Source organism: Melanerpes formicivorus, unplaced genomic scaffold (genome assembly GCF_026170545.1).
Source record: "Melanerpes formicivorus ecotype bairdi unplaced genomic scaffold, bMelFor1.0.p_v2 SCAF_34, whole genome shotgun sequence".
Taxonomy (NCBI): Eukaryota; Metazoa; Chordata; class Aves; order Piciformes; family Picidae; genus Melanerpes; species Melanerpes formicivorus.
The window spans coordinates 5,564,182-5,574,212 of NW_027142386.1; the positions used below are offsets into that span (position 1 = coordinate 5,564,182).

Below are 10,031 nucleotides of genomic sequence, written 5' to 3' on the forward strand. Positions count from 1 at the left end.
TTTGATCCCCCCCCCCTCCCCTCCCAACACCTCTTGGACCTTTGCACTGTTGGGCTCTGCTGGAGGAGGGGGGGAAGAGGAAGGGGGAGAGGGGGAAGGCTCCCAAGCTGCTGCACTAACCTGGATCAAGGCTGGGAGCTCCCCTAGGATGGATCCCCCCCCCAGCAGCCAAGGACCCCCCCTGGCACGGTGGCAACGTGGGAGGCTCCCTCCATGGGCACAGGGTGGGCTCTGTGCCAGCCTTGCCCTGGGATTCACTGTTCCACCAGCATCCTACCAAATCAGCTGCAGGGAAGGACTTCTTGTGGCCCTGTGGGTTTGGCTTTGGTTGGTTTTGTTTTCCTAGCTCGTGATGATTGAGCACCCCCCCCCACCCCCACCCCCAGGGCAGGGGGAAGCCAGCTTGGTGCCAGGGGCTGGGGGTGGCACAGGAGAGAGTGAGTGGAAACCTCTTAGTTTTGGGTGGCTTTGGTTCCCCTTTTCTGTTGGTGTTCTCCATCCCTCCCTGTGGCAATGCAGCCAAAAGCCTCAAGGTTTGGGGGATCAATCTTCCCCACCCCAAACCCACCCAAGGCTGGGAGCTGGCAGGGGGAGGATTTAGACCACCCTTAAGCCTTGGTTCAGTCCTCCTCACCCCAAACCCACCCAAGGCTGGGAGTTGGGGTGGGGAGGAAAGGTTTAGGCCACCCTTGAGCCTTGGCTGTGTTCTCCCCCACCCCAAACCCACCCAAGGCTGGGAACTGAGGTGGGGAGGGAAGGGTTTAGGCCACCCTTAAGCCTTGGTTGTGTTCTCCTCACCCCAAACCCACCCAAGGCTGGGAGCTGGAGTGGGGAGGGAAGGGTTTAGACCACCCTTAAGCCTTGGTTCAGTCCTCCCCACTCCAAACCCACCCAAGGCTGGGAGTTGGGGTGGGGAGGAAAGGTTTAGGCCACCCTTGAGCCTTGGTTGTGTTCTCCTCACCCCAAACCCACCCAAGGCTGGGAGTTGGGGTGGGGAGGAAGGGTTTAGGTCACCCTTAAGCCTTGGTTCAGTCCTCCCCACTCCAAACCCACCCAAGGCTGGGAGCTGAGGTGGGGAGGAAGGGTTTAGGTCACCCTTAAGCCTTGGTTCAGATCTCCTCACTCCAAACCCACCCAAGGCTGGGAGCTGAGGTGGGGAGGAAGGGTTTAGGCCACCCTTAAGCCTTGGTTGTGTTCTCCCCACTCCAAACCCACCCAAGGCTGGGAGCTGGGGTGGGGAGGAAGGGTTTAGGCCACCCTTTCATTTGTGCTTTTTTGCCATCTTTTGTTGGTTTGTTTCCTCCTCTTTGTTCTGCTTCCCGAGGAGGGGAACCCAGCCCCCCAGCCCCCACCCCCAGCATCACCTCCAGCCTGGGGGCAGTGAAGATGCTGGGGAGCAGCAGCAGGTGGGGGCAGAAGCTTCCACCTGCAGCTGTTGGGTTCCAGCTGTAGCTAAACCTCCTCCCCTCCTCTCCCCACCTCCCAGCCCTGCGTTCAGGACCAGCCTGATGGTGCTTTTTGTTTTGTCGTTGTTGTGAGTGAGGACAGGGTGGGGGTGGGGCAGACCTCCCCCTCCCCACCCCCCCACCCCCGCCTTGGGCTGCCCCTGGGCCCTGTTTGATGGACTCTTTGTTATGGTTCCACTTGTTCAGGAGAGAATAAATTATTTCATTACAAAGCTGCCCAGAGTCTGCTGCTCCCTGCCCTGGGCACACGGCACGGGGGAGGGCACCAGGGGGGCATCCAGTACCCACCCCAGCCCCCCACCCCACCCCCCCCGGGAGACCCCAACCCAGAGGGGAAGGCAGTGTGGCCTCCAGGCCAGGCTGCCTGAGCCCTGAGCTGCAGAGAGGCACAGAAGGGTTTGGGTTGGGAAGGAGCTTTCAGAGCACCCAGCCCTGAGCCCTGCACTGCCCCAGCACCACCACCCCATGGCCCTCAGCACCACAGCTCCAGGGCTCTGGAACCCCTCCAGGGCTGGGGACTGCACCACTGCCCTGGGCAGCCTGGGACAGGCCTGGACAAACCTTCCCAGGAGGAAATTGTTCCTCATGGCCAACCTGAGCCTCCCCTGGAGCAACTCTCCTCCCATCACTTGTTCCTAGGGAGCAGAGCCCAACCCCCACCTGGCTCCAGCCTCCTCTCAGGAGCTGCAGAGAGCAATGAGCTCTCCCTCAGCCTCCTCTGCTCCAGCCTCAACCCCCCCAGCTCCCTCAGCTGCTCCCCCCCAGCCCTGCTCTCCAGACCCTTCCCCCAGCCTCTCTTGCCCTTCTCTGGCCCTGCTCCAGCCCTCAAAGTCCTTCTGGCAGTCAGAGCCCAACCCTGACCCCAGGCTTCCAGCTGTGGCCTCCCCAGTGCCCAGCCCAGGGGCACAATCCCTGCCCCTGCTCCTGCTGCCCACCCCACTGCTGCTCCAGGCCAGGCTGCTGCTGCCCTCAGTGCCCCCCTGGCACTCCCTGGCTCCTCTCCTGCTGCTGGCACCCAGCACCCCCAGGGCCTTTCCTGCTGGGCACTTTGCAGCCACTCTGCCCCCAGCCTGGAGCCTTCCTGGGGTGGTTGTGACCCAAGCCAGGACCCAGCCCTTGGCCTTGTTGAGCCTCATCCCATTGGCCTCAGCCATGGCTCCAGGCTGGCCAGGACCCTCTGCAGATCCCTTCCTGCCCTCTGGATCCAAGCCCTGCCCAGTCCTCTGTCACTCTTGTCCCCAGCTGTGGTCCCCTGTGTGGAGCTCTCTACCCCTGGGCAGCTCCTGCCAGGCTCTGGCTGCTGCTGCCCCTGGGCTGGGTCCCATCCTGTCCCCAGCAGCAGTCCCTGGTGCTGTGCCAGGGCTCAGCAGGGTCACATCCAAACCCCCCAGGGTGCTCCCAGCTCTGGTACAGCTCCAGTGCCAGGCTGCAAGCTGTGGGTAGCCAGGGGCAGTGCCCAGCTGGTGCCCACAGCCTCCTCCTGCACCTTCAGCCTCCGCCTGCTGCCCACTGCCAGCCCCCTGGGGGTAACTGAGAGCCCCTGAGGGGGAACTGGGAGCCCCCAAGGGGTAACTGGGAGCCCCCAAGAGGTAACTGGGAGCTGCTGGGAGCTGCCCCTGCCGTGGGTGCTGCCTGCAGTGGGCACTGGGCTGGAGCAGGGCCCTGAGCTGTGGGGACCCCCACCCAGGGAGGGACCCCAGGAGCCCCTTTGGGGAGGGGGAGGGGGGCTGGACCCACAGGACCCACAGGTGGGTGCTGGGCCCTGGGGCTGACACACACACCCCCCCCCAAGCCCTGGCTCTTAGTGCCACCTCCCTTAGTGCCACCCCCCTTAGTGTCACCCCCTTAGTGCCACCTCCCTTAGTGCCACCCCCCTTAGTGTCACCCCCTTAGTGTCACCTCCTTAGTGCCACCTCCCTTAGTGCCACCTCCCTTAGTGCCACCCCCCTTAGTGTCACCCCCTTAGTGCCACCTCCCTTAGTGCCACCCCCCTTAGTGTCACCCCCTTAGTGCCACCCCCTTAGTGCCACCCCCCTTAGTGCCACCCCCTTAGTGTCATCCCCTTGGTGCCACCTCCCTTAGTGTCACCCCTCTTAGTGTAACCCACTTAGTGCCAGCCCCCTGGCACTGTCCCCAGCTGTCCCTGCAGGCCCTGGGGGCTGGCAGAGGCCCTGCCAAGGGACACCAGGGGACAGCAGGGGGGTAGGGCATCCCCTTGGCACCCCCCTGCCTGGAGGGCAATGGCCAGGTGCAAAGCCACAGTGCCCAGGCAGGATTGAGCCAGGGCTGTGCCCTCCTGCCACCACTGCTGCTGCCAGGCTGGGGTGCTGGGCACCTTCTGGGCCCTGAACCATCCTGAGCTCTAGGGCAGGGACATGGGCACAGGGCAGGAGGGGGCACAGCCACCAGACAGGGACATGGCACAAGGGGCACAGGCACCACAGAAAGGGACATGGGCACAGCCACCAGGCAGGGACATGGGCACAGGGCACAAGGGGCAGTGCCCCCCCCCGACAGGAACCTGTGGGGTGTGAGGGCACAGAGGCTCCATGGGCACATGCAGAGCTGGCATCAGCTGGGGGACACTGGCACTGGGGGGGGCACAAGCACATGGGCACGGAGGGGACAGGGACTGGTTGGGCACATGGGCACCACTGTGCTGGGACACACAGGGACAGGGCACCATGGGCACAAGGGCACCACGGGCACAAGGGGCACCAGGGGCACTGCAGGGATGAGGCCACCTGCAGCACATGGGCACCGGGCAGGGGAGGGGCAGGGTGGGGCCAAGGGCGGCGCCAGGGGGGCGGGGCCACACGGGGCACGAGGCAGGGCAGAGCCGGCACGGGGGGGTTGGCACAGGGGGGCACCGGGCAGGGCGAGGCCGAGGTGCCCCCTGCCCCTTTATTGGCTGGCACGGGGGCGCCCGGGGGGCACTACAGGTACTTGTAGACCACCCTGGCGGGCACCGTCTGCACCTCGACGCGCACCGGGCACTTGTAGAAGTGGCTGAGCAGAGTCTCGCTGTAGCCCAGCAGGAAGTAGAGCTTGGCAGGTGCCAGGGCCCGTGCCAGCACCAGGCACAGCACCAGCAGGTTGCCGCGGCGCTTCAGCACCACCTCGTCGGCCAGGATGCCAGGGAAGGTGCCGTAGAGGAAGCGCCGCAGGAAGCTGTCCTCCAGCGCCCGCTCCGCAGCGCCCCCCTCGCCCTCCAGGTTCCCTGCGGGCACCGGGCGGGCACGGGCTGGCACCGCTGCCCACACTGCCCACACTGCCCACACTACCCCCACTGCCCAGCCCCTGCCCACCCACTGCCCACGCTGCCCCCGCTGCAAGCCCCTGCCCACCCACTGCCCACACTGCCCACACTGCCCACACTGCCCCCACTGCCAGTCCCTGCCCACACTGCCCACGCTGGCCACACTGCCAGCCCCTGCCCACAACTGCCCCCACTGCCCACATTGCCCCCCGCTGCCACCCCCCCCTGCCCACAGTGCCACCCCCTGCCCACACTGCCCACACTGCCAGCCCCTGCCTGCTGCCACCCCCTGCCCACACTGCCAGCCCCTGACCACACTGCCCCACACTGCCCCCACTGCCACCCCCTGCCCACACTGCCCACACTGCCCACACTGCCAGCCCCTGCCCACCCCCTGCCCACTGCCACCCCCTGCCCACACTGTCACCCCACCCTGCCCACATTGCCAGCCCCCTGCCAACACTGCCCCCTCTGCCAGCCCCTGCCCGCTGCCACCCCCTGCCCACCCCCTGCCCCCTGCCACCCCCCTGCCCACCCCACAGCCCTGCCCACCCCCTGCCCCCTGCCACCCCCTGCCCGCCCCACAGCCCTGCCCACCCCATTGCCCACCTGCCCCTGGCATCCCCATGTCCACATGTCCCATCCCCTCCATGCCCATGTGCCAACCACTGTGCCATGTGCCCCACAGCCATTTCCCACAGTGCCCCACAGATCCTTGTACCCTCCATGCCCATGTGCCCACCTCTTGCCACCCCCACCACGCCCCCATGGCCCATCCCCAATGTGCCCTCACAGCTCAGGTGACCTCCTCCCTGTGTGCCCACCACAGTGCCACCCACGTGCCCACCACAGCACCACCCACACGTCCCTCACACCCCACGCCGCCGCCCCCGTGCCCAGTGCCCCCGTCCCAGGGGGCGTGGGGGGTGCCAGGGGTGCCCACCTGTGTGCAGGGAGAGCCAGCCCTTGCGGTGGGCAATGTGGTGTGGGCCAAGAGCCCTCTCGTAGCTCACAGCCTTGTCCCCCTTGCCCACGCGTGCCCGCGCCGCCCGCGCCTGCCGCACAGCCAAGCACAGCGTGCCACGGCGGGCACGGGGGGGCACAGGGGGGCACAGGGGCAGCAAAGGGGGTACAGGGGCAGAGAGGGGGTACAGGGGTGGCAGAGAGGACACAGGGGCAGAGAGGAGGCACAGGAGTGGCAGAGGGGGCATAGGGTCAGAGAGGGGGCATGGGGGGCACGGGGGGGCACAGGGGGCACAGGGGGTGGCAGAGGGGGTACAAGGGCAGAGAGGGGGCACGGCGGGCACGGGGGGGCACGGGGGGGCACAGGGGCGGCAGAGGGGGTACAGGGGCAGAGAGGGGGTACAGGGGTGGCAGAGAGGGTTTAGGGGTGGCGCAGGGCGCAGGGGGGGGCACAGGAGCAGTGGAGGGGGCACAGGGGTGCCATGGGGGGCACAGGGGCAGAGAGGGGGCACAGGGGCAGCAAAGGGGGCATAGGGATGGCAGGGTGGCACAGAGGACTTACCTTGAGGCAGGCAGGGGTGGTATGGAGGGCACAGGTGCCATGAGGCATGGGCAGGGCGCGGGGCACAGCCTGGGGAGGGGACAGGGTGAGGGACACCGCCGTGGCAGTGCCCTCAGGGTACCCCAGGCTGTGCCCCCAGGCTGTGCCCCCCACACCCACTGTGCCCAGATGCTGCCTGTGCCCAGCATGTCCCCGGCGCCCCCAGGGCCTCCCATGCCCCCCCAGCCCCCAAGCGCTGCCCCCCTCCCATTGCCCCCCTCCCATTGCCCCCCTCCCATTGCCCCCCTCCCCAGTGCCCCCCTCCCAGTGCCCCCCCTCCAGTGCCCCCCTCCCATGCCCCCCTCCCATGCCCCCCCTCCCAGTGCCCCCTCCCAGTGCCCCCCCTCCAGTGCCCCCCTCCCAGTGCCCCCCCATCCCCTCCAGTGCCCCCCCTCCAGTGCCCCCCTCCCTGTGCCCCCCTCCCATGCCCCCCTCCCAGTGCCCCCCTCCCATGCCCCCCTCCCATTGCCCCCCTCCCATGCCCCCCAGTTCCTGCTGTCCCTGTGCCCCCTCCCGCTGTCCCCTCACAGCCTCAGCCCCTCCCCACTGCCCCCGGCCCCACCCCCCCAGTCCTCATTGCCCCCTCCTGCCGGCCCCGCACCGCTGGCCCCCTGCCCCCTATCCCCCTGCCCCCCTGGCCCCCTGCCCCCTGCCCCCTATCCCCCTGCCCCCTGGCCCCCTGCCCCCTGGCCCCTATCCCCTCTGCCCCCTGCCCCCCTATCCCCCTGCCCCCTGCCCCCTATCCCCCTGCCCCCTGGCCCCTATCCCCCTGCCCCCCTATCCCTCCTGTCCCGTCCCCTGACCCCTATCCCCCCGTCTCCCCATCCCCTCTCCCCCATCCCCTTTCCCCCTATCCCCCTTTTCCCGCCCCCTGCCCCCTCTCCCCCCTGCCCCCTCTCCCACCGTCCCCCTGCCCCCCCTATCCCCTCTCCCCCCCCCGCATCCTCTCGCCCTCCCGGCCCCGTCCCTCACGCGCAGCGCGCGGGCAGCCATGGGCGCCGCCATCTTGGCTCGGGGCAGGCGGCGGCGCCGGCGCCCCCTGGCGGCTGGAGGCCGCGGCGGAGGAGTGGGAGCGCGGCGGGAAGACCCCGGGGGGGGATACTGGGGGCGGAACGCAGCGGGTGCGGGGGGGTCACGGAGGATCCTGGGGGGTCACGGAGGATCCTGGGGGGTAACGCAGGATCCTGGGGGGTACTGGGGGGCAGCTGGGGGGTGCCAGAGGAAAATGGGGTCAACAATAGGGGTACAGGGAGCACGGGGGTGAGGGGGGGCACGGGAGGGCATGGAGGGTACTGGGGAGACGGAGCACAGGGGGATGCTGCGGGGAACTGGGGGGTACCGGGGGGCACCAGGAGATACTGAGCGGGGAACGGGAAGTCATGGAGGCAGCGAAGGGTACTGGGGATAACTGGGGGGGACTGGGGGAGGTTGGCGGGCAAGGGGGCACTGAGGGGCAGCAGGGAAACTGGGGGTGCCGGGGGGGTGGGCAGTACTGGGGGACACGGAGCAGTGGGGGTGCTCGAGGTGATAGAAGCAGCTCTACTGTTACGGGGGGCGAGGGGGGCAGGGGAGGGTGCTGGGAGTAACTGGGGATACTGCGGGGGTGCTGGCGGTGATGCCACCCCTAGATGTGATGCCCCTCGTGTGATACCCCCGGTGCAAGGGGATGCCCACCCCGTGATGCCCCTCGTGTGTACCCCCCGGTGCAAGGGGATGCCCACCCCGTGATGCCCTTGTGTGTACCCCCCGGTGCAAGGGGATGCCCACCCTGTGATGCCCTTGTGTGTACCCCCGGTGCAAGGGGATGCCCACCCTGTGATGCCCCTCGTGTGTAGCCCCGGTGCAAGGGGATGCCCACCCCATGCAGACCTCCTCTGTGCAGTGGTGTCCTTCACTCAGGGCTCTTGGACAAGGTGCTGCCACCCTCCTGTGCTGTCCCTTGTGCCAGGCGGTGCCCACCCCGGGCAACGTGCCCATGCAAGGCTCTGGGTGTGCCCCGTGCAGGACCCTTGTGCCAGGGGGTGCCCTCATCGGGGAAACTCTCCCCCATGCAATGCCCCCCAGGCAAGCCCCCTGTGCCAGGTGATGCCCTCCTGAGTGGTGCCCCCTGTGCAGGGCGATGCCCACCCCATGCAATGCCCCAGAGCAGGGCAGTGCCCCCCATGTGCTGCCCTCGAGCAAGGCGATGCTGTGCCCACCCCCCCTGCCCCCACGCTGCCCCCCCCCTGGCAGGCAGGGCTGTGCCATCCTCCTCGCCCTGCTGCACCCTGGCACCCACGCAGGTGGCCTGAGGGTGCCCCCAGCCCGCCCCCTGCCCGGTGCCCCCCGCAGGAGCCTGGCACACCCCTCGCTGAGGGCTCTCAGGATGGGCACGGCCGCCGCGCCCCACGGCGCTGCCGGGAACGGGAGGGGAGAGGGGGAGGCGGGGGGGGTAGCACCCATGGGTGCTCCAGAGCGGGGAGGGGGGACGTGGGAAAGGGGGGAGGGGGGTTGGGGACAGGCGACGTGGGGGGAGGGGGGCCGGGGGGGGCTGTTGAGGGACGTGGGGACATGGGAGGGGGTGGCAGGAGGAGGGGGGGGGGGGGACATGGGAGTGGAGGGGACATGGGGGTACCCGGGGGGCATGGGGGCGACACGGGGGGGACATGGGGGTACCCGGGGGGACATGGGGACAAAAGGATGCGAGGGGACATAGGGGGGTGGGAGGGCTTGGGGGGGGACAAGTGGAGATGGGGACATGGGGGGGACATGGGGGGCTATGGCTGGGGGAGGAGGGCCATGGGGACAGGGGCAGGGGGAGAGAGGGGGTTTGGGCCGGGGGGGGCACAATCACGTGTCGGGGGGGGCCGTGGGCATAAGCAGGGGAATGAGGGCTTGGTGCCCGGTGTGCCCCCTGCCACCTCTGCCCCCGTGCTCCACAGGCACCGATGTCCCCCCCGGGCTGTCCCCCGCTGCTGAGGGCCGCCCCAGATCCCCCCCCAGCTCACCGCGGGGGTGGCACCGTGCCCGTGCCCACCGCCCTGGGGCAGGATGGGAACACCAAGGGCGACGTGGGCACGGGGGGCATGGGGACCTCTGGGGGGACCCTGATGCGGGACAGGGTGGGGACAGGGCGCAGCCTCCCCCCCGGTGCCCCTGCGGCTGGCACACACTTGTCCCCACCGCGCTGGCACCGTCCCAGCGCCACCTCCCCGCCGGGGCTATAAGAGCCCGCGGGGTCCAGCCCTGCCAGCGCCACCATGGCACTGCCACCCTCGCCTGCCCTGGCGCTGCTGCTTGTCCTGCTCTGTGCCACCCCAGGTAGGGCTCCGCACCTGCGGGCTGGGTGTGACCCCCCCAGGCCTGGGTATCCCCCCCGGAGCTGGGTGCCCCCCCAGACCTGGGTGCCCCTCTCTCACCCCCTGTGACCCCTCCCTGGAGCTGGGTGCCCCCCAGACCTGGGTGCCACCCTAAAGCTGGGTACCCCCTAGCTGTGATGCCCTCTCAACTGGCTGCCCTCTGAAATCTGGGTGCCCCCCCCCAATCCGGATGCCCTCTCAGAGCTGGGTGCCCCCAAAGCTGGGTGCCCCCTCCTCACGGGCACTGGGGTGAAGTGGGGCAGAGGATGCCCTCCCCGGGGCCGGGGGGGTTGGGGGGGCAGGTGCCATGTTGGGGTCCCCTCTTGAGGATGGGATGGGGACACTCCCGGGGGGGTCCTGGCTGCCTGGGGCCCCTCCAGGGTGCAGCACTGGGGGAAGGGCGT

General features: G+C 69.0%; 1 protein-coding gene across 1 annotated transcript; it reads right to left on the bottom strand.

Moving 5' to 3' along the window:
- Positions 1–4,309: 4,309 nt before the first annotated feature.
- On the bottom strand, positions 4,310–7,339 carry MRPS24 (mitochondrial ribosomal protein S24). Its single transcript, XM_068156645.1, has 4 exons — positions 7,262–7,339; positions 6,251–6,319; positions 5,669–5,780; positions 4,310–4,686 (listed from the first exon to the last, which is right to left on the bottom strand). Exons 1-4 carry the CDS (start codon positions 7,292–7,294, stop codon positions 4,403–4,405), a joined length of 498 nt encoding a protein of 165 aa, XP_068012746.1. The 5' UTR covers positions 7,295–7,339; the 3' UTR covers positions 4,310–4,402.
- Between the last annotated feature and the right edge of the window lie 2,692 nt (positions 7,340–10,031).